General features: G+C 36.5%; 1 protein-coding gene across 8 annotated transcripts in view; it reads left to right on the top strand.

Annotated features, from left to right (window-relative positions):
* FXR1 (FMR1 autosomal homolog 1) overlaps positions 1-23361 on the top strand; it is a 69259-nt gene extending 45898 nt beyond the window's left edge. The window contains exons 11-18 of one of the 8 annotated variants that reach the window (XM_014838337.3): positions 8617-8703; positions 9982-10039; positions 10127-10189; positions 14961-15164; positions 17050-17250; positions 17955-18035; positions 21890-21981; positions 22710-23361. In XM_014838337.3, the coding sequence (XP_014693823.1) occupies positions 8617-8703; positions 9982-10039; positions 10127-10189; positions 14961-15164; positions 17050-17250; positions 17955-18035; positions 21890-21981; positions 22710-22880 (957 nt within the window). In that variant the 3' untranslated portion in view covers positions 22881-23361. Of the gene's footprint in view, positions 1-8616; positions 8704-9981; positions 10190-14960; positions 15165-17049; positions 17251-17954; positions 18036-21889; positions 21982-22709 lie in introns of all 8 variants that reach the window. The other 7 variants (XM_014838338.3, XM_070509368.1, XM_014838335.3 and 4 more) reach the window with 7 other exon arrangements.
* The last annotated feature ends 477 nt before the right edge of the window (positions 23362-23838 follow it).

Raw genomic sequence — 23838 nt, 5'->3', positions numbered from 1 at the left:
TTTCACTCCATTTGGGGTTTTTTTAGTGTAAGGTATCAGAAATGGATCCAGCTTTATTTTTTCTGAGCGCTAGTTGGTTGTCTTAGTGCCATCTGTTAAATATAATCAGTTTTTGGCATTTCAGACATCTAGAATTTCATTGAAGTCTCAGAAATGAACTCATATTCACTAATAATCACTTGCTCTTTACTCTCAATTTTTTTCTTATTATGACTTTACAACAGCCATTATTCTGTAAAATATATGCCTTTAAAGATAGCTTTTTGCATCTCCTTTTGTTTGGAGGTAACTTGGTGATAACATCTCCAGTTCAGGATCAAGGCATTGTATTTCTCTTATTCCTTGCAGATCATCAGTCTGGCATGACTTTCCCTTCTTTATGTACTTGGTAAAATTCTGTTTGTTTTAACATCCACTTTAAATAACAGTAATATTCTTATAATTCCCCTAAATTTCCACATCTGGGCTGGCATAATTCACATGCTTCCTAATGTTCCTGTGTTTTTAATTCATATCACTAATGCTATACAATGAGATTATTACAGGAATGTTTAGTGTCTTTTCTGAGAATATGATTGCCTTTAGAACAAGGACTTTGTTTTATTACATGGCACCACTCATTAGGCCATGCTGAGGCGGCATCCCACATGCCACAACTAGAAGGACTCACAACTAGAGTATACAACTACGTACTGGGGGCATTTGGGGAGAAAAGCAGGGGGAAAAAAAGAAAGTAACTTTAGAAAATAAAATATAGATGTAGAATAAATAATATAGTCCCAGAAATATAGTATTTGTTTAAACTTTTTTTCATCATTCCCCCCCGCCATCCTCTTACTTGCCTGTGCATTTTTTTTTTTTTTGTTAATGTTATGATAGATTACAACCATGTGAGATTTCACTTGTACATTTTTGTTAGTCATGTTGTGGGTACACCACTTCCCCCTCCGTACCCTCCCCCCACCCCCCCTTTCCCTGGTAACCACCGATCAGATCTCCTTCTCAGTATACTAATTTCCACCTATGAGTGGAGTCATATAGAGTTCGTCTTTCTCTGACTGACTTATTTCGCTTAACATAATGCCCTCGAGGTCCATCCACGTTGTTGTGAATGGGCCAATTTCGTCTTTTTTTTTGGCTGAGTAGTAGTCCATTGTGTATATATACCACATCTTCTTTATCCAATCATCAGTTTCTGGGCATGTAGGCTGGTTCCACGTCTTGGCTATTGTAAATAATGCTGCGATGAACATAGGGGTGCAACGGACTCTTGAGATATCTGATATCAGGTTCTTAGGATAGATACCCAGTAATGGGATGGCTGGGTCATAGGGTATTTCTATTTTTAACTTTTTGAGAAATCTCCATACTGTTTTCCATAGTGGCTGTACCAGTTTGCATTCCCACCAACAGTGTATGAGGGTTCCTCTTTCTCCACAACCTCTCCAACATTTGTCGTTCTTGGTTTTGGATGTTTTTGCCAGTCTAACGGGGGTAAGGTGATATCTTAGTGTAATTTTGATTTGCATTTCCCTGATGATTAGCGATGATGAACATCTTTTCATGTGTCTATTGGCCATATTCATATCTTCTTTTGAGAAATGTCTGTTCATGTCCTCTGCCCATTTTTTGATCGGGTTGTTTGTTTTTTTTGTTGTTAAGCAGTGTGAGTTCTTTGTATATTATGGAGATTAACCCTTTGTCGGATAAGTGGCTTGTAAATATTTTTTCCCAATTAGTGAGCTGTTTTTTGTTTCAATTCTGTTTTCCCTTGCCTTGAAGAAGCTCTTTAGTCTGATGAAGTCCCATTTGTTTATTCTTTCTATTGTTTCCCTCAACTGAGGAGTTACAATGTCCGAAAAGATTCTTTTGAAACTGATGTCAAAGAGTGTACTGCCTATATTCTCTTCCAAAAGACTTATTGTCTCAGGCCTAATCTTTAGGTCCATTTTGAGTTTATTTTGGTGTGTGGTGAAAAAGAATGGTCGATTTTCAATCTTTTGCATGTGGCTGTCCAGTTTTCCCAGCACCATTTGTTGAAGAGACTTTCTTTTCTCCATTGTAGGCCCTCTGCTCCTTTGTCGAAGATTAGCTGTCCATAGATGTGTGGTTTTATCTCTGGGCTTTCAATTCTGTTCCATTGATCTGTGGACCTGTTTTTGTACCAGTACCATGCTGTTTTGATCACTGTAGCTTTGTAGTATGTTTTGAAATCGGGGATTGTGATTCCGCCGGCTTTGTTTTTCTTGCTCAGGATTGCTTTAGCAATTCGTGGTCTTTTGTTGCCCCATATGAATTTTAGGATTGTTTGTTCAATTTCTGTGAAGAATGTTCTTGGGATTCTGATTGGGATAGCATTGAATCTGTATATTGCTTTAGGTAGTATGGACATTTTAACTATGTTTATTCTTCCAATCCATGTGCAAGGAATGTTTGTCCGTCTCTTTATGTCATCGCCTATTTCTTTCAAGAAAGTCTTGTAGTTTTCATTGTATAGATCCTTCACTTCCTTGGTTAAGTTTATCCCAAGGTATCTTATTCTTTTCGTTGCGATTGTGAATGGGATAGAGTTCTTGAGTTCTTTTTCTGTTAGTTTATTGTTAGTGTATAGAAATGCTACTGATTTATGCACGTTAATTTTATACCCTGCTACTTTGCTGTAGTTGTTGATTATTTCTAATAGTTTTTCTGTGGATTCTTTGGGGTTTTCTATGTATAGGATCATGTCGTCTGCAAACAACGAGAGTTTTACTTCTTCGTTACCTATTTGGATTCCTTTTATTTCTTTTTCCTGCCGAATTGCTCTGGCCAGCACCTCCAGTACTATGTTGAATAGGAGTGGTGAAAGTGGGCACCCTTGTCTTGTTCCTGTCCTCAGAGGGATGGCTTTCAGCTTTTGTCCATTGAGTATGATGTTGGCTGTGGGTCTATCATATATGGCCTTTATTATGTTGAGGTACTTTCCTTCTATACCCATTTTACTGAGGGTTTTTATCATAAATGGGTGTTGGATCTTGTCGAATGCTTTCTCTGCATCTATTGAGATGATCATGTGGTTTTTGTTTTTCATTTTGTTGATGTAGTGTATCACATTGATTGACTTGCGGATGTTGAACCATCCCTGTGTCCCTGGTATAAATCCCACTTGATCATGGTGTATAATCTTTTTGATGTATTGCTGTAATCGGTTTGCCAAAATTTTGTTGAGGATTTTTGCATCTATGTTCATCAGTGATATCGGCCTGTAGTTCTCCTTCTTTGTGTTGTCCTTGTCAGGTTTGGGGATCAGAGTGATGTTGGCTTCATAGAATGTGTTAGGGAGTTCTCCATCTTTCTCAATTTTCTGGAACAGTTTGAGGAGAATAGGTATTAGGTCTTCTTTGAATGTTTGGTAGAATTCTCCAGAGAAGCTGTCTGGTCCTGGACTCTTGTTTTTGGGGAGGTTTTTGATTACCGTTTCTATTTCCTTACTTGTGATTGGTCTATTCAGATTCTCCATTTCTTCCTGATTCAGTTTGGGGAGATTGTAGGAGTCTAGGAATTTGTCCATTTCTTCCAGGTTGTTCAGTTTGTTGGCATATAGTTTTTCATAGTATTCTCTTATGATCTCTTGTATTTCATTGGTATCTGTTGTGATTTCTCCTCTGTCATTCCTGATTTTATTAATTTGCGATTTCTCTCTTCTTTTATTGGTGAGTCTGGCTAGGGGTTTGTCAATTTTGTTAATTCTTTCGAAGAACCAACTCTTTGTTTCCATTGATCCTTTCTATTGTCTTTTTTGTTTCAATATCGTTTATTTCTGCTCTTATTTTTATTATTTCCCTCCTCCTACTGACTCTGGGCTTTGTTTGTTCTTCTTTTTCTAGTTCTGTTAGGTGTCGTTTGAGGTTGCTTACGTGAGCTTTTTCTTGTTTAGTGAGGTGAGCCTGTATTGCAATGAATTTCCCTCTTAGGACTGCTTTTGCTGCATCCCAAATGATTTGGTATGTCGTGTTCTCATTTTCATTTGTCTCCAGATAATATTTGATTTCTTCTTTAATTTCTTCAATGATCCATTGTTTGTTGAGAAGCGTGTTGTTTAGTCTCCACATTTTTGCACCTTTCTCTGCTTTTTTCTTGTAGTTGATTTCTAGTTTAATAGCGTTATGATCAGAAAAGATGCTTGATATTATTTCAACTCTCTTGTATTTATTGATGTTTGCTTTGGTTCCCAAAATATGGTCAATCCTTGAGAATGTTCCATGTGCACTTGAGAAGAATGTGTAACCTGCTGTTTTTGGATGAAGTGTTCTATATATATCTATTAAGTCCATCTGGTCTAATTTTTCATTTAATTCTATTATTTCCTTGTTGATTTTCTGTCTGGATGTTCTGTCCATTGGTGTTAATGGTGTGTTGAGGTCCCCTACTATTATTGTATTGTTGTTGATGTCTTCTTTTAGTTCTATTAAGAGTTGCTTTACAAATTTTGGTGCTCCTGTGTTGGGTGCGTATATATTTATAAGTGTTATGTCTTCTTGGTGGAGAGTCCCTTTTATCATTATATACTGTCCCTCTTTATCTTTCTTTATCTGTTTTGCTTTGAAATCTACCTTGTCTGATATTAGTATAGCGACACCTGCTTTCTTTTGTTCATTATTAGCTTGGAGTATTGTTCTCCATCCCTTGACTCTGAGTCTGTGTTTGTCTTTGGGGCTGAGGTGTGTTTCCTGGAGGCAGCATATTGTTGGATCTTGTTCTTTGATCCATCCTGCCACTCTGTGTCTTTTGATTGGGGAGTTCAATCCATTTACATTTAGAGTGATTATTGAGACGTGGGGGCCTACCACTCCCATTTTGTGTCTTGTTTTCCAGTTTTCTTCAGTTTCCTTTGTTTCTCGTCCCATGGTTTAATCTGTTCTGATGTAGAGCTGCTACTCTCTGTTGTTGTCCTTCTACTTATCTCCTCTGTTCTTGGTTTTGTAGCCCCTTTCCTTTTTTGGATTTTTCAGGAATGAGGGTTTTCCTGAGGATTTCCTGAAGAGGAGGTTTTGTGGCAATGAACTCCCTTAATTTTTGTTTATCTGGGAAAGTGTTTATTTCTCCATCGTATTTGAAGGATATTTTCGCTGGGTAGAGAATTCTCGGCTGTAGATTTTTGTCCTTCAGATTTTTGAATATATCATTCCACTCTCTTCTAGCCTGTAAAGTTTCTGCCGAGAAATCTGCTGATAGCCTGATGGGGGTTCCCTTGTAGGTTAGTTTCTTTTGCCTGGCTGTCCTTAATATTTTCTCCTTGTCGTTGACTTTTGCTAGCTTCACTACTATATGCCGTGGAGTTGGTCTTCTTGCATTGATAAAGTTTGGAGATCTATTGGCTTCTGTCACCTGAAGATCCATCTCCCTCACCAGATTTGGGAAGTTCTCAACCATTATTTCTTTGAATAGGTTTTCTGCCCCTTTCTCCTTCTCTTCTCCCTCTGGTATACCTATAATCCTTACGTTGCATCTCCTAATTGTGTCTGATAATTCTTGGAGAGTTTCTTCATTTCTTTTAAGTCTTGCTTCTCTCTCCTCCTCTGCCTGCAACAATTCTATATTGCCATCTTCCAAATTGCTAATTCTTTCCTCCATATTATCGGCCCTACTGTTCAGAGCATCTAGATTTTTCTTAATCTCCTCTATTGTGTTCTTCATTTCCAATATTTCTGTTTGGTTCTTCTTTATCATATCAAACTCTTTTGTGACATAGCTCCTGAACTCGTTGAGTTGTCGGTCAGAATTCTCTCTTAACTCATTGAGAATCTTAATGATGGCTGTTTTGAAGTCATCATCATTTAGGTTATATATCTCATTTTCTTTGGGATTGTTTTCTGTGTATTTGTTACTTTCTTTCTGTTCTGGAGATTTAATGTATTTTTTCATGTTGCTTGATGTTGTTGATTTGTGCCTCCGCATGGAGATAGAGTTTGTTGCTCCTTTCACTTGTTTCAGCTGCTGCGGTGGGGGGAGCAGCTGTTTATACTTCACCAACCAGGAACCCTGTCCGTAGTTGCTAACTGGGCCTGGGCCCCTCTTCGTAGCCACAGTGGCCCTTTGGATTCCCTCCTCTGCCGTGGGGGCCGTCACAGGGGGGCTTCAGGCTGCAGGTGCCTACTGTTGCAGCCCACCTAGATGTGCTCTCTCCTTGGGGTCTGCAACGGTGTTATGGGCTTTTCCAGCGGCCAGGGGTGGGATCACTTATATTTGTCGCTCCGTTGCTGTCGGCACCCACCAAATCTCACTTGTCCTCTATGGGTCGCAGGAGAGCTATTGGCATCTTCTACAGTCTGTGGTTAGTACACCTAGCTATGCTGCTTTTGCCCTGGGGTCTTCCAGCCTTGTGGCTGGCGGCTGGGTGCCTTCTACTGGTGCTGTGCAGAGGCTTTCCCTAAGGCTGCTGTGAGCCTGTAGGGTTTCCCCCTAGGCTACTAAGCTGGGTCTCCAGAACTCTCTCCAGCCCCAGTCCTCTCCGAGATCTCCAGCAATCCCTAGCCTCATGGGGCGGGCAACGGCAGCTAGGGGGTCGCCCCGCCCTCTGGGATTCGCTCCGGGCCTCTCCTGGAGCCGTAAATGCTCAGCGTGGCCCCTCTGCTAACGGCAGACAGAGAGTTTTGTCTGCTGCCCTGGCGGAGCTCCGGCGCTTCCCCTCCGGGTCACAGAACCGGCCTTTGAAAGTTCCCCCAGCCCCGGTCCTCTCCGAGATCTCCGGCAATCCCTAGACCCACAGGGCGGGCAACGGCAGCTAGGGGGTCGCCCCGCCCTCAGGGCTTCTCTCCGGTCCTCTGCCAGGAGCCCTGAATGCTGGGCGTGGCCCCTCTGCTAATGGCAGACAGAGAGTTTTGTCTGCTGCCCTGGCGGAGCTCCGGCGCTTCCCCTCCGGGTCGCAGAACCGGCCTTTGAAAGTTCCCCCAGCCCCGGTCCTCTCCGAGATCTCCGGCAATCCCTAGTCCCACGGGGCGGGCAACGGCAGCTGGGAGACCTCCGTGCCCTCCGTGTCTCTCTCTGGGACCCTCCGAGCGCCCCGAGCACCAGGCTGGGTCTCCCCGCCAATGGCGGGGAGAGACTCTCCCCGCGGGCTCAGGTGTGCAATTCCAAAGTTTCCCTCTGCGTTTAGGAGTAATTGCGGGGGGTTTAGGTAGGGTTCTGGTCACCTGTTTCCACCGTCGCTCTTCTGTTGTGTTCTCGCTCCTGCCGTAGATGTGTGTGGATCCTCTGGGGGCGTCTGTTGGAAGAAAGCCGCTTGCGGGTACTAGGCTGCCCGTCGGGGTCGGAGAGTTTTCACCTATTTCCATATCCTCCCGGAGGAAAGTCCATCCGCCTTCCGATGTATAGTTGCGTGGGTGTCTCAGACGTCCTGAGATGCTGTCTGGATATCCTTTGTCAAGCCATAAGTGTCCAAATAATTGTAGACTCGAAGGGCGAGAGACAAAGAGGACTACTCATGGCGCCATCTTGGATCTTCCCCCTGCCTGTGCATTTTTGAGGACAGGGTCAAGACTAACTCAGTTCCTAAGCTTAAGTTAGATTCCCTCGTTTCATGATTCATAGTTGTAATTACTTCTTTATGGTCATTACAGCTGTCTTTGAGCTGTCTTGTATCCTTAGTATCTGCCCTCGTGTGTTCCTACTTTTGACTCTCCCATATCTAAAATTTACCAATTAAATTTTTAAAAAAGTAGTTTGAAAATAAGTCATAGAGTGATTTTCTTACATACCATCAAAAATTCTTAAGCCACGCTTAGTTCCATATTTAGAACTCCAAATTCTTAAGCCAATCTGTTTAAATAATTGTTGGGAGCTATTCTGTAAAATCAAGAAAGTGAGGAGAGACACTAAAACTGATTGGGTGAGTTTATTTAGGCTTTCCTTATTTTCCTTAGTTAATATGAAGCTTGAAGTGTATTTCTTTAAAATAAAAAACCCGTTGTTATTTAGCTATCTTATTTCTCTTCCTTCCCAGTTGTTTAAACTTTCCTCTTTTGAAATTCAGCGAAGTAAACCAGGTCTAGGTTAATCCTCTGATTTGCTTTAATACCTGTGACTAAGTATTTGCCCATATCAGTAATTCTTTTATTTTACATTGTATAAATATTTTTATTCTGTAGGTGATGCTTTTAATGATCAAGAAGCACTCCTATCAATACCCAGAAATTGAAGGTTTTGTGAGCTGAGCATATGTTAGAGGGATGACCTGGCTAGTGTGTTTTATTGTGTTTTTAAGTCAGTCACTGCTAAGGTGATACATCTAGTCTGTAAATTCCTGCCAGTTTGAAAGGAAATTTCTTTAAAAAGCTAGTTTGTATACTTAGAACTAGATTAAATTAGAAATTAGAAAACCTTATATTTTAAAAGTAATTTCTTAAATTTTTTAGCATACTTCAATGCTAAATTGTAATGCAAATATGACATTAGTGAAAGTCTCAGTGTTTCAAATTATATTGATCTTTTTAAAAAGTTTATTTTTAAATCTTGAAGTTTAGTAGCTGTAAATTGCTTTGTTTCAGAAAAGTTTTCCAAATTATATATTGGTCTGTTACGTTTAGGCTAGAACTTTGTTAAAATACTAAATACTGAGGACATTGTTTTTTCTTACAGGGGATGGTTCCATTTGTATTTGTTGGCACTAAAGAAAGCATCGGAAATGTGCAAGTTCTTTTAGAGTATCATATTGCTTATCTAAAGGTTAGTATTCTGTTCACATTCATATCGTTATTCCACACATTAAACTTATAATTAAATTTATATTTGTTGGTAGTGAATTTCAAATCTTTAAATATTTTTGTTGATTCAGATTTGCCCTGTTTTTCTACATGAGAATTCAAAAATAAAAAGTCCTTTGCCATAATAAAATGATTGACCTCATGTACATTGGTTCTCTTTCCCTGTGAACTTTTACACTTCTTTTCTTACTGTTTAAGAATGATCACTCTTGTCTTCCTGTAGTTTGACCATTCTATAGAAACAGTTCTATACTAGAACCATTTTGTTTTTTCCTTGATGTTTTACATGCAAATAGGGCCAGAACCAGGAGTCAAGATGGGCTTTGTTGGTAACTGTCATTACATGCACTATCCCTGTAGACATCATTTGATAATTCTTAACTATTGTTTCTAATATAATCTATTTCAGTTGATAAAGAGCAAGGGTTTTAGAAAGGAAATGCCCCATAAATTATTAGAAGTTGCAGTTGTCTTTTTGCAACCCTTTCTCTTCCGTTTATTCCTGTTTCTCTTGTTTCAAGTATAGCAATATCCTTAACTTCTCTATCTTTAGTACGTCTTCCTTTTAGTCATGCATGTCACTCCTGTTAATGTTTGGAAAGTGCCCCTGATAACGTCATGCTTCTCTTTCAAAGCGCATCTTTATATGATAAGTCTCAGTTCAGTCTGGCATTCTAAGCTCATGCTTTATCTTCTAGTACCCTACCTTTCAGCCAAGAGCTTTCTTTAGACACTTTACCTTCACGTCCTGTAATTATGTCAATTTCTAAATGACCAAGCCTAGTAGTTCATCTAAGACGTAACTCAGGTGTCACCTTTTTGATAGGAACGTAGGTTACTAATAGTATCTCTCATAGATGATAGCTGTACCTCATTTAGCAGAGCTGTAACTCCTTCAGGGCTAAATCGGATGATAATTTATAATTTTTAGCTATTTAATAAATAGGTTATTTTAATGCTTATCTGTTAAACATCCTCTTGAAGTAGGAGAATCTTTTGTTTTTTGTATTGTATGCCTGTAGCACTTAACATTTTTGGCAAACACTAAGGCATTTAGTAAATATTTGGTGAATCAGTGGCCTTGTAAATTTTGTTTACCAGGTGCACAGTTGTACTTTACCAAAAAATTGCCTAAGATCGCAGCTTTTTTCATTGGTAGGAAGTTTAGCTCTAGCTCTACGCTTTAAGATGGAAAGAAGTTACATATAAGAAGATTTACCCTTTTTTGTTTTGATTGTAGGAAGTAGAGCAGCTAAGAATGGAACGCCTACAGATTGATGAACAGCTACGACAGATTGGTATGGGTTTCAGACCTTCTTCCACCAGAGGGCCTGAAAAAGAGAAAGGATATGCCACTGATGAAAGTACCGTCTCTTCTGTACAAGGTTCTAGGTCTTATAGTGGAAGAGGCAGAGGTCGTCGAGGCCCTAATTACACCTCCGGTTATGGTAAAAAACAAATTTTTATTGTAGTAGTACTAGTTTATGCGCTCCAGTACATTTACTTATTATTATTACTTAGTTCATCATTCTAGGCTTTGAGGACAGGAGATACTTCTGAGGTATATGTCTTAATAGTAGGGACAGCATACTTTTATTAATGACAGTAAAAGGCACTTAATATTCAAGCAGCTATTTAATGAAATGAAACATGTTTTTTGTTAAGTTGATAGTTCAGGATCATGTTTATTCCAAATATTTCCCTTGTACAGTTGTATACATTTTCCAATAAAAACCCTCGTAATGGTTGTGATACTGCTAGGAATCGTCTTTTGCCTACTCTCTAAGAAAGTAAAAACAAAAACTATGCTAATCACTGTGCCAAGATTGCATATAGCAAATCTGTACTAGCGTTTAAAATATACTTTATTGGCTCATTCGGCAGTTTTGAATATTAATATCTCACATCTGGAATTATTTTGTGAAATCCAGCATTTCACTAAAACGAGTACTTTAAAAGCCCAGAACCTAATTAACATTTTATAAATGAACCTTTTTTTTCTGAAATGTATTTCACCGTAAGGATGGGGCCTAACAAGGGACCAGTGGATGATGATGGTCAACAATTCTCTAATCCTAAATTCTCACTTATTCTTCTTCAGCTTTGGAGTTGTTCCATTTTTCTACATTTCGACTTGGATTTTGGTAGTGACTTGATTTTTTTCCTCCCTCCTCTTCTTCGCTTTCTCTTCCCTTCTCTTTTTTCAACTCCCCTATGTTCATCCTGTTTTGGGAAAATCTTGCATAAGCCTTTTTTTTACAAAACAGAGGGCATTTAGGGAAAAGAGAAATAGATGAAGGCTTACCTTGTGCAGATTTCACATCTAAGTTTCCTTTTTGACTGAAGGATTATCTAATGATGCCAGAGTTATATTAAATTTTTGCTTTCATTTGTTCTAAGGGTTGGAAGGTTGATTATCCCTTCCCTTTCATATCCTCATATTTTTTTGTTCTCATTTCTTGATATTTTTTAAAGTTAACTCTATTTTGAAACTTGAGAAGCAAAAATTCTAGTAAAGTGAAAGTGTTTATAGCATGTGAATTGTGACCTCTTATTGTATTCCTGAAAATACATTTAATACAAAAGTAATTAAAGAGCAATTAGTATATACTGAATGATTTTAGAGGTACAAATTACTAGCACAAATGATCAGATTTGGCTTTTTGGATGGTGAGGACGATGAATTCATTGAAGAATTTCATAAGCCTCTGGGAAGTCCACTTACTCATGAGAGGTCACTCCTTGGCAAAATGCTTTTGTTGACAGCAGTTGATAAATTTTTATATGATAATGGTAGAGGAATATCATCTGGATTGAAGAAAACTATGCAAATTCTTCAGTAGATGGCACTCTTACCTCTGAATCTTAGCAAACCAGTAACATATTTCTTGAAATAGCTATTTAACTAGGCTCGAGAAATAAAAACCATTTGAATTTGGTTATACATGTTCTTGTCTGCTTGATATCAGAAGGATTTTTAGGTGATTTTGTATAAGCTCTATAAGAAACATTTTCTCAATACATTTCTGAAGTTGGTATGTATCTTACAGTGGATGGTGTCTTACAACTTTAATTGGCAGCATTTTCTTTAATGGCATGCAAAATATTATGTCTTACAATGGTATGGCATGTTGGATTTGATAAAATGTACTTGAGCTATTAAATTTAGCATATATGATCATTGAAAAGGATGTAAATCCTTATGAGGTGATTTTAGAAGTTTTAGGAGAAAATCTGATTTAAAGTTTTGTTTAAAACAGGTCTTTTTATTGTTGGAGTTATTAAAAATTGGATCAGTTTCATGAATCATTTTTAAAGCTATTTCAAAAAATTTTTGGATGAGAGATGGGGAATGGTTGCCATGATTTCAGCAGAGTATTAGTTTTGCTTTGTGCTTAACCAGTCACAAACTTAGAGACTTGAACCCACAAATTTATTATCTTAACAGTTCTGTATGTCAGAAGTCTGACATGAGTCTCACTGGGCTAAAATTAAAATCTAAGTGTCAACAGGGCTTATTCCTTTGTGGAGGCTCTAGGGGAGAATCTGTTCCCTTGATATTGCCAGCTCCTAGAGACCACCTCCGTTCCTGGGCTTGTGGCCCTCTTTTCCTCCTCTGTAAAACCAGGAACTGCAGAGTCATGCTGTCATCTCTAGTTCTCTGCAGCTCAGAATGCTGCTCTACTTTTAAAGATCCATGTAATTAGTTTGACCTCACCTGGATAATCCAGGGTGACACCCCCCACATATCCTTAACCTTAATCACATCTGCAAAGTCCCATTTGCCATCTCAAAAATGTTTAAAGGTTATTTAATATGAATAAAGTGGAGCACTAGCCAATTCAATAGCCTGTTTTGTTTTTGACTTTACTATCTGTCTTATCTACTAAAATCTGTTTATGCTTTAGTATCTTGAATACTAGATTTAGATTAAACTTAAGAATTTTCTTGCTTGCGTTTTTGTTAAGTGCCTTCGAGTTGATTCAGAGTGGAATCTTGCCTGGTACTTTTTGGGCCATCCTCTCACCCTCTGGTGCTATATCAGACAATGCTCTGCTGCTATTCACAGAGTTTTGATGGCCAGTTTTTTCTGAAGTGGGTGGCCAGGTCTTGCTTCCTAGTCTGTCTTAGTTTAGAAGCTCCACTGAAACCTGTCCACCATGGGTGACTCTGCTCGCATAGCTTTTAGGATCATAGCAACCTGGAGCCACCACAGTATGACATCAATAGACCGGTAGTGTGGTTCTCTGACTAGGAAGCAAACCTGGGCCGCAGCAGTGAGAGTACTGAATCTTACCCACTAGACCACCGAGGGCTGGCTGCTTGTTTATGACATTGAGTTAAATACCACACTATATTTCTGAAGAGAATTTAATAGGAACTTTGTGAGAATGTTTAAAAATGATATATTTATCTACCTTCAAATTTTGGTAGTGTTTTCAGGCAAGCTGTATATTTGTAAATAAATTCAGATGTTTTTATACATTCCAAAGGTTTTTTTCCACTATTTATGAAATGATAAATTGCCCCTATTCGAACAAACCATGACATTAGTTAATAAAGTTCTCTTTTGTCATTTCAAGAAATTAGTGTTTAGGAGATTCATTCTTTTCTGTGAGATTCTTACTTAACAGACTCGAATGTGAATAATAGAAACTTGTTATAGTCTTCCTAAAATATACTTCCAATAATTACTTAATCCATTCTTCTATAAGTGACTAGTTACATCCATAGTTAATGGCATGTGGAGAAGAAAGATGCATTCAAGAGTTATATTTAAAGGAGAAAGGAAGTTAGTAGGCTTCTTCATTTATTAAACTTTACATTTTATTCCCTGCTCCTTAGTACTTAGAACTTTGTGCATCTGAAGAGCTCTTGTGTTTTGCTTTTATCATCAAATGACTTGTGAAGTTTAAATATAGGGAACTTTTACTTTATCATGGAATCACTCTTATTGGGAGATGAGCCAAGAAACTTCAGAATCATGCAGCAAATTAATTTATCAAGAGAAAATTGTTATGCACATTGCTAGGTGTCTGGGGGCATTTAGAGGTATAGGAGAGCTCTACCCTTTAAAGATATCATAGACCAGGTGGGAAGTAAATCCAAAGAGGAGAAAATAGAAAACAACACATGACAACACTGCATGATAGATGTACATTACATTTGAGGAAATAAGAGAAGGAGAGAGGTCTGTTTCAGTTAAGTTGATCTGAAGCTAGAACTTGAGCTAGGCTCTGAAGGAGATATATTTGGATATATGATAAAAGGAAGGATGGAAGGGGCATCCCAGAACAAAGAATGAAAGTGGAAAATGAGTATGATAGTGGTTGGGTGATAGAAACCTGGCACTGTAATTATGATATAATAATGAGTATTATAGGCTTTTATAGAATCCATGCAGTGTTTAAATTTTTAAAAGGTCATTATTAAAAATAGGTCATTGAAACGTTAGAAATGGTCTATGAACTTTGAAAATTCTACTGAATTTTTGTCTTACTGATAATGGTTTCAGTTCTATTGATTATTAGGTTGAAGTCGTCTTCTCAGTAATCTCCTTAAAATTTGTTCAGTAACTTCAAATACTGTATTCTTCTAATTTAAGACACTTTTGCTCATAAAATATACTATTACTTTATGTACGACCACTAAAAATACACTCCTGGTTCATGAGACCATCAATGACAAGAAGCATCCTAATTTTTGAGATGTTAAAAATGTGAAAAACGTGCCCCCATAGAATCAATGAAATAATGGTAGAATATACTATATAGTTAAACTATTCATTTTTCTGTTTGTGATTAAATTTACTTTTAAATATGGGATAATGGTTATTTTTATTATACTAATAGTTTATTAAAACCTAAAAATGGGCAAAACTTTTTTCAGTATTTACCCATATTAAGTGCATTTTCATACTGTATATGTAACATTGTGTATGTTTTCTATAACATTCTATTGGCTGTGTTTCTGCACATCCAAAGAATTCAATTTTTAATCTGACTAGTAGTTACAGTATTATATTACTTGTATAATATTAACATTTGGTTATTTCTTAGTTAATAAATTTCAAGTTCATTTTAATTTTTATTTAGCCACCTTTGAAGCAGCCAGTCAGTAGGGTTATTTAAATACTGATTTGTAGGAAATAATTTTGAAATATTTCACTCTTTCTTTTTTAATAGGAATCTAACTCTTAGGTTCTCTTTCTTTCTCAAGGTACAAACTCTGAGCTGTCTAATCCTTCTGAAACAGAATCTGAGCGTAAAGACGAGCTGAGTGATTGGTCATTGGCAGGAGAAGATGATCGAGAGAGCCGACATCAGCGTGACAGCAGGAGACGCCCAGGAGGAAGAGGCAGAAGTGTTTCAGGGGGTCGAGGTCGTGGTGGACCACGTGGTGGCAAATCCTCCATCAGTTCTGGTAGTCTTTTATATACTATGTCAGCATCCTTTCTTTGTAAACAGTATAACTTTATGCAAGTTAATTCATTTCCCAGGGCACCCAGTTTTTGGAAGTTTCTCTTTCCACTCACTGTCTCAGGAAAATAGTGGAACATACAGCAATATAAGAAAAAGCCCTGTGGAGTGTTTTCTTAGTGAGGGTTTAGCTAGAACGTTCAGGTCAGAGAAACTTTAGTTGGCTGATGCTCTTTTTCGATGGTCAGATGTTTATCTCGTCAGTTTTTGGGGGCTTATGTAATTAGAATGTTTTTTCCCTTAGAGTATTTGGGGTGTGTATTTGTTTATCAGGCAGACTCAGAGAATTCTAATGCACAGAGCTAAATACTTTTGTATATTTAATATTGAAAATAAACTGAGAAACCTTCTTTGCTACATTATGTACTACTTTGGGAACAGGGAAAAATTTTGAAATCTTTAAAAAAAAATTTTCATTGGTTGAGGAATTGATCTGTAAAAGAGTGTTTGGAAGCCTGGGATTTGAGGTGTATAAAGCAACTTTTCCTTGTGTCTTTTTGAAAATTTTAAATATTATAACTTAAGCAGAATTGGAGTTTCCAGAATGTTCTTGCTTAGCAATAATGGGCTGGGGGGAGAATTGTCAGGGATATGTGGACCAGATTATATCAGGGATATACTCTTAACATTATTTTATAGCAGTTTAAGAAAACCACTTTTTTTTTATTGTTATAACATATGCCCTATGGAAAGGTTATATAGTATTTTAAAGATTATAGAACATATGTGTATATATAATTAAATATATACCAAACTTGCTTACAAATTACAAAGAACTAGAATGAATCACAAAATGTAGGGACTTTTTAAAGGTACTCTCTGGTTCTAGTGATATTCTTTAAGCCCTAAGTTTGCTGGCTTTCAGGGAAATAGTTTTTATATTCTAGTACACTGTTTACTATTACCAAAGTTTATAAAATTATGCTGAATTGCAAAATAAATGTACTTTACCTAGTGTTTATGATTAATGGATAAACTTAGTGTCTTTTGCAAAGATGCTAGCTTGCTAGCTGTTACCAAAGGAAACTTAGAAAGGAAAAATCGTGATTAGGTGAATTTCTTCTATAATTTGATTGGTGGAGGCAATAAATGCACATAGGTAAGATGGGTATTTTTTTTCTTATGAATTATATCTTAAAACTTTTCCTTTCCCACCCTCACCCCACCTTACCCCACCTTCACTCTTTGTTTCTGGAGATGGGAGTACTAGTCAACATTCATTTTCACATTTTCCTATAACCACTTAGAATTTCAGCCTTCTTTAGTTTGCCCTTCTGTGTAAATTTGTTTTGGTTGCTTCACTTCCTAGTAACAGATTTCTGTTATGTCACAGAGTGCAGGTGTTGAGTATTACTTGGAAATAGTCCGTTAACATCAGGACAAAGCAGCAGCAGTCACCTTGAATCAGTAGAGAGGACAAAAGCTCGCTCGTAGAGTTAATTCATATTCACTGAATATATATTTCTACTCATTTTTATTTCTGTAGCCTCTAGGCAAGATTAGCCGGGAATGTGAATGTTTAAAAAGCATGTAATAATTTACTATTTCCTAATGTATTTTCAAAACAAGTCAGAGAAATGGTAGGAAGCTGAGGTGTCTGTTCATCTTCTGCTTTAATTTTTCATTGTCATTTAAATTCTTTTCATGTATGTTATTTTCTAGGTGAAATATTGGTAGAGGAAACATTTTATTTGAAGACAGAATATATTTTTATTGGGGGGAAATTTTGAAGTTTCTTTTTCAGTTGATATAGTTCAATGTAGATCAAAACATTCCTAATAACTACAGTTCTCTTAAACGAATATTTCTTGCCTCTGACATGCATATAGTGCTCAAAGATCCAGACAGCAATCCATACAGCTTACTTGATAATACAGAATCAGATCAGACTGCAGACACTGATGCCAGCGAATCTCATCACAGTACTAACCGTCGTAGGCGGTCTCGTAGACGAAGGACTGATGAAGATGCTGTTCTGATGGATGGAATGACTGAATCTGATACAGCCTCAGTTAATGAAAATGGGCTAGGTATGTAAGCACTTAGGGAAAAGATACATATTATTGTATAATATTAATGTATGATGCTTTTTTCAAAGAAAACAAAATCCAAACACATGCAATTTGCAAATTGAACTTTTCTTAGTGTTTACTTCAAATAAGGTAGATAGCGTTTTGTCTGTCTGAAATGTCTAGTTCTGAGATTTGTATAGCCAAATTATTTGAAACTGGGAGGGTTTATTAAAGTGCCCTTTGATTCCATTAAATCAATATAAATATTCAAACTGCAAGGCACTTAATACTCTCATTGTTCCAAAACTAAAATTGGGCTTTCAGCTTGCCTCTTTAAAAGTTACAAATGACACTAGTGAAGTATGTATTTTGAGTAGGCATTAATTTCCAAAGGGCTAAAATGTCATTAACTTTGGTAAAAACTAAAATGTATTGGAGAGGAAAACTTTATCTGTGAATGATGGTAATTTAAATTAAGTCTTAGTGTTTGTTTAATTAAGAGTTAAAACCCTCTTAATTTCCAGATGATAATTCCGTTTTTAATCTATTTGGAATGCTTAAACTACAGAAGTATTTTTCTTGTCAGTAATGTATGTTGTTTTATCTTCCCTGTTTAATTAAAAGGTTCTCTTTCTCCTTCCTTAAATCTTTGAAGGAAAGAATTTTTTTTTGTTTTGTTTTGTTTTTGTCAGAATAGTTCATGGTAAACTTTGCAATTACAGATGATAGTGAAAAAAAGCCCCAGCGACGCAATCGTAGCCGCAGGCGTCGTTTCAGGGGTCAGGCAGAAGATAGACAGCCAGGTAACTTGAGTGGACCTGTTGACACCACCAGGTCACAAGCATGAAAAAAAATGTCATGTGTCTGCTTTCTAAATATATTATACTTACGTGTACACGTGTGCATATACATTCAAGATGTGCATTGCATAAATTGTTTACTCAACTAATAAGACTACTACTCTAAAGAAAATGCATTCATTCTTCCTTCACACCATAAATGTTTAGTAACCTGTCTAATTAAACTAATGTTGTGTCTCAGTTTTTTACATGGAAATACTGTTGAGAAGACCATTATTTTGTCCACTTGGCAGATTCTTCACACTTGAGTTGGGGCCTGCCATCCCAGGGACTGTGTTGTAGATTGTGATTGAGGTTGATTGGCAAAACTGGGCAGCTTTTGCATGGTGCCTGCTTACTATATCTGGATTCAGCACCTCATTTTTGTGGGAATTTTAATACCCACGGTTTAAAAAAAAGTACAAATGAGAAAAATACTTGAAAGTGTCTTTTTCCTAATAAGAGGAATGCATGTTTATGTTTTTGTTTGTTTATTGTAGTGTGATGCTTTTTCCCTTACACCTACTAACTATTCAGATTAATAGTACTTACTTAGTTTTAGGATGTTAATTCATTTTAAGTAGTCATAATTTTTAGTAACTTCAAAGAAACTTGTTTGCTGTGTCTATATTATTTTGAACATAATTCCATTTCCTGTGTACAGAAAATCACGTGTATATTCACAATGAAGAAATTGTGTGCACCAGAAATAAACCCCTTTTAAACTAATCAATTTTTTGCATTCTTTTCCAAAACAAATTCTTTCCTGTGTTTTCCCCAAGTAAAGAATGTAAATTCCAGTATCTTTAGTATTTTAAGTTTAGTGGTTATAGAGACATTTGGGAAACTGGTTTAAGGGTATTAGTTCCTATTCTTGAAAAAAAGTTCATGTTTTAAAGATAGTTGTAAACTGAAAAGGAATTAAATATCAAAAATAGAAAGTTTTCAGAAAATGTTTCTCACTCTTTTTCCTTCTCTTCTTTTCCCTCTCTTTAGTGTTAGGAATATATTTTAGATCAAGAGATTGTATTTAGTTTTTTGAAGCTGGCACAGCAGTGAATATGGTTTCTGGCCATATATAAATAAAAAGTTGCAACCTATCAGTATGGACTTAACATAGGATAGATTACAATGTAGCTTACTAACTAGATGGATGGTGGTTTATTACTAAGTCAGTGGACATAAAAAGAATGTAGTGGGGTTTGTTAAAGAAGAGGCAGAGATTTCTGCATGGTATTAATTGAAACTTGAGTAATTTGGAGTTTTCAATTATTTCCCAATGATTTGTGTTCCATACTGCATTTACTCCTGTTTTATTCTGTTCTTTGGAATTACTGCTTTTCCTCTTTTAAACTTCTTGCCCTGCCCCCAGCAAAAGACAAATCCAAGATAGGACAAGCAAGCACATCACTTTCTCCTTGACTCTGGTAGCAGTTCTAGAAAGGCAGCCTTCATCTAAAGTTAATATCAACATTCTCTTAAATACACAGTCGTTAAATTATTCTCATTTGCTCATAATTTCTTGTTGCCCTTAGTGTAAATTAATCAGTTTATATTCTTTACTATACACGGAATGTGACAGTACACTGGAGTCCAACTGAGTAAGTTGGTCCCCTTAGAGGAAATTCTGGAGTCCAAATTATGTTGCACAAATTGCCTGTATATTTTTTTAGATACTGTAAATACTGTATTGAACTTTCAAGTGGCTTTTATTATAAGGACTGGCTATAAACAGGTTTTTCTTTGACTCAACTGAAGTTGTTCTTGGTTTCATCTCTCTTTGGAGGGGGAGGGGCACTGGTAAATTTTTACCTTGCCAGCTAAGTGCCTCTTAAATTAATTGATAACTTTATCAAAGTATATTATTCTCTGCCTGTACATATTGGATGAAGAGTTGTAAGAACTGTCCCGCATTCAGATACAGCAGTATTTCAGTCTATGCAAGCAGAGTTTCCAAGTAGCTGAGTTCTTCCAGGTGTCAATGAGGACTGAACTTTGGAAACAGGATGAATTCTTTAAGGTGCTCCCAGAACTAGAATCGTACCTATAATGGTTTTGCCACCACGTATGTAGACATACTAATGAAGTGGATAGTAGTATTCTCCTCCCCAATTTTGGAAACTATCATTAAAAGTATTTATAAATTCATTAACAGTGAATTTAAATGATTTAAAAAGTTCCAAAATGAGCATGCTGCATTTCTTAAAATTTGCAAGAGGCAGTTTTTAGGCATGAAACATCTTTATTTGGTGGTGTTTCTAATAAATGATGTCTATTAGTTTTGAATTAAGTTGTTTCCTTGAGATTTGAAAAGATTCATTTAGTATTTGTAGAAAGTTCTTGGATCTTATAAAAGTTTTAGCATGTTAATTCATGGTTAAGAAAAATTAATTGTAAATACTATCTAGCTTTTTAATATCAAAATGATTTTCATATAATTTGAACCTGATGCACCAATTCTCTCCATACCTTAGTGACTTTAAATAATTTAAAGTTTACTTGAGTTTTCATTCTTTACATAATTAACTTGCTCCCATAATTTAAAATTCACTACATTTCACATAATCAGGGATTTTTCCTCACAATTTCTGATAGAAAATAATTCTTTAAAAAAAAAAAAAGAAAGTGAGGGGCCAGCCCAGTGGCTTAGTGGTTAGGTTTGTGTGCTCTGCTTTGGTGGCCCAGGGTTTGCGGGTTTGGAGCCCAAGCACGAACCTACACACTGCTCATTGTGCTGTGGTGGTGTCCCACATACAGAGTGGAAGGAGATTGCCACAGATGTTAAGTCAGTGACAATCTTCCTCATGCAAAAAAAGGGGGGTGGGGGAAGATTGGCAACACATGTTAGCTTGGGGCCACTCTTCCTCACCAAAAAAAAAAAGGATTATTTTGATATTTCTTCAGATCAGTGAATTTAATTCTAAGTTGCAAACCCATGAAGAGAAAGGATTGAGGTATAAAGGGAAGGTAGTCCAGAGTATATGTAGACCAGAGGTCATTTGTTGCACTTGGATTGGCAGTAGAGCGTTAGCTTGGGTTAGTCTTTTTCCTGTATCACTACTGCCATCCACCTGCTTTCTTAGAAAGCAAGCACATGCGTGCGTGTGTGCACACAAATAAATCAGTCCCTTGAAGGACTGGCAGAGTGGGGAGGGGGTGGTTACTGATTTCATGGTGGCCTTTTTTCCACCATGATTGATGTCCACATTTTTACGGTGGTGTCGTCATTTTTAGTTTGCTTGTAAATTTTTTTTTCTTTTTTTTTTAATCACAGTGGTTTCTAATGAGAAATGTTAAAAAGGAACCATAAAATACCACACTTTGGATACATTATTTAATTGTGCTTTTTAAAAACAAAAAACTAATATTTGAGTAAATCTTTTAAAATCTTTGATGAAATTTTCAAATTGAAGTATACTACACCATGATTTGCACCAAATTTGCCCCATTTTTTCCCACTGATAATTGCAAACACTGTCTGGGCTTAAAATGCTGTATTTCCTATTGGTTGTGGATTTTTATATCAAACTTATCCCACAACCGTAGACTCAACCAGAAGCAAAAATGGCTGGATTCTTGTGAAAGAGGATTTTAATGTAGGCGTCCTCGATCTCCAGCTTGAAATTTTCTATTGTCAGCACTGAATCAGGCAAATTTTTCACGCTTTGTTTTTGGTTGGAGGTGGTACCCAGCTTAAGAAAACTTTGAAATTGGGTAACCCACCATTAGTTTATTTTAGAAGTGAAATTACTCTTTATCCATAAATAAACTTTAGAAATATTTTTCAACACCTGTAATTTTTTTCTCATCTTCAACAGTCACAGTTGCAGATTATATTTCTAGAGCTGAGTCTCAGAGCAGACAAAGAAACCTCCCAAGGGAAACTTTGGCTAAAAACAAGAAAGAAATGGTAAGGAGAACTTAACCTGTAGGTTTTGTTTTGTTTTTTTTGGTACGGTTTAGCTTTATTTTTATTTCTTAACTTACTGTATGATCACTTGTTTCCCAAACTAGACGAATAATATTTTAAAGACTACTCTTGATTTTGTTCTTGGCCCCAAGTAACTGAAGATATGCATGCTTGAGCTTGAAATACTTTTCAGTTAGAACTCTAAAGAGTATTTGTAAAATTCAGTCTGCCCAAAGATACTGGGTGTAGAGACTGTTGCTTAATTTGGGGAGCAATAGGCTATAATATACCTCTTTTCAATGATGGATTAGACTTATAAGTTTCAATTATTTAAATGCTTTAAGGGATTTGATATGTAAATATGAGTTTCAAAAAAAAGGTGAGTAAAGTAGGTGATTTGCTTTACTTTTAGGGTATTAACTGTTTATATCTTTTATATGGTGAACCTTCCAGTGGTTAAAATAAAACTAGGCACAAGTTTTCAGTAAACAAATAAGACTCTTCCTGTGGTTTAGGCACTGCTAGGTACTAGAGATAGAGTTGACAGACCCAGAGAGGTGCAGTATATTGGTAGTTGTTTTGATTTTTAACAACATTATAATTCTTTGATCCATTGTGGTATATGAAACAAATTATTTATTAGCTGATTAATGTTTATGTAGCTATTTTCCTCCTCAGCTATAGATTTCATTTATCAAGAAGTTGAAAAAGTTGTCTCCCTTTGGCAGGCAAAAGATGTGATTGAAGAGCATGGTCCTTCAGAAAAGGCAATAAATGGCCCAACTAGTGCTTCTGGCGATGAAATTTCTAAGCTACAGCGTACTCCAGGAGAAGAAAAGATTAATACCTTAAAAGAAGAAAACACTCAAGAAGCAGCAGTCCTGAATGGTGTTTCATAAACTGAAGAAGTTCCTAGTTTACAGTTCTTTTACATTACATTTTACAATAGTGCTTGTACAAGCTTGCCAAAGATAGAATATGGATCGCCAGTCTTTACATCGCACTTTCAGTTCCTCCATTTGGAATTCAGAAAGGGGAGGGATCCTGAAGAAATCATATGTTAAACATACTTTGACACCTACTGTGTTATAAAATATATCATCAGATGTGCCTTGAGAATAGTATATGTAACATTAAAAAAAGTTGCTGGCTATAGGAAATGTTATTTTGTTTTCAAAATATGGCAGAGATGGGGGGAGGTGGGTGGGGTGGGATCCCTAACGTAATATTCTTTATGAAAGCATTAGCTGCTTTTGTTACATTTTTAATAATATGCAACCACTTCTTCACCTGAGGAAAACTAGAATGAAATGCAGTCTAAAATATTTTGCACTGAATTGTAATTCATTAGTTTAGTCTGGAAACTGGTCTGTTTTAATGTGTTTTTTAAATGCTGTATGTAGAGGAAAATCTGCAGACCACTGGAATACATTTGTTAAACTCGCATCTGCAGGGACACTGGGTGATTTTGGCAGTGACTGTTCTACATTGAGGCTTTGTTTGGTTTATTTATTAAAGTGTACAGTATTTAAAAATCAAACATAGCTTTAGTTAAAACACTAAGCTGAATTAGACATGTCCATTCAGACATAACCTGAACTACTGAAAAGATCAATTTCCAGAAGGTTTATTCTGTATAAACTACATGTTAGTCTTAAGTAGAGTATCTTTTCCTTTTCTTTTTTCTTTCTTTTTTTTTTTTTTTTTTTGATTTTGGTTGTTTGATGTGCAATATGTTTTTGTATGCAGGTAGTAAATAAACTTTGATCTTCCATTTGCTGATTTTTAACTTTCTACTTTTTATATCAACTGTTGCAAAGTAGTTGGAGCTACATGCAGGCCTAGAATAGTATCCTG

This window comes from Equus asinus, chromosome 5, assembly GCF_041296235.1.
Source record: "Equus asinus isolate D_3611 breed Donkey chromosome 5, EquAss-T2T_v2, whole genome shotgun sequence".
Taxonomy (NCBI): domain Eukaryota; kingdom Metazoa; phylum Chordata; class Mammalia; order Perissodactyla; family Equidae; genus Equus; species Equus asinus.
Note: the sequence above shows the minus strand (reverse complement) of the source record. Positions and strands in the feature narration are given on the sequence as shown.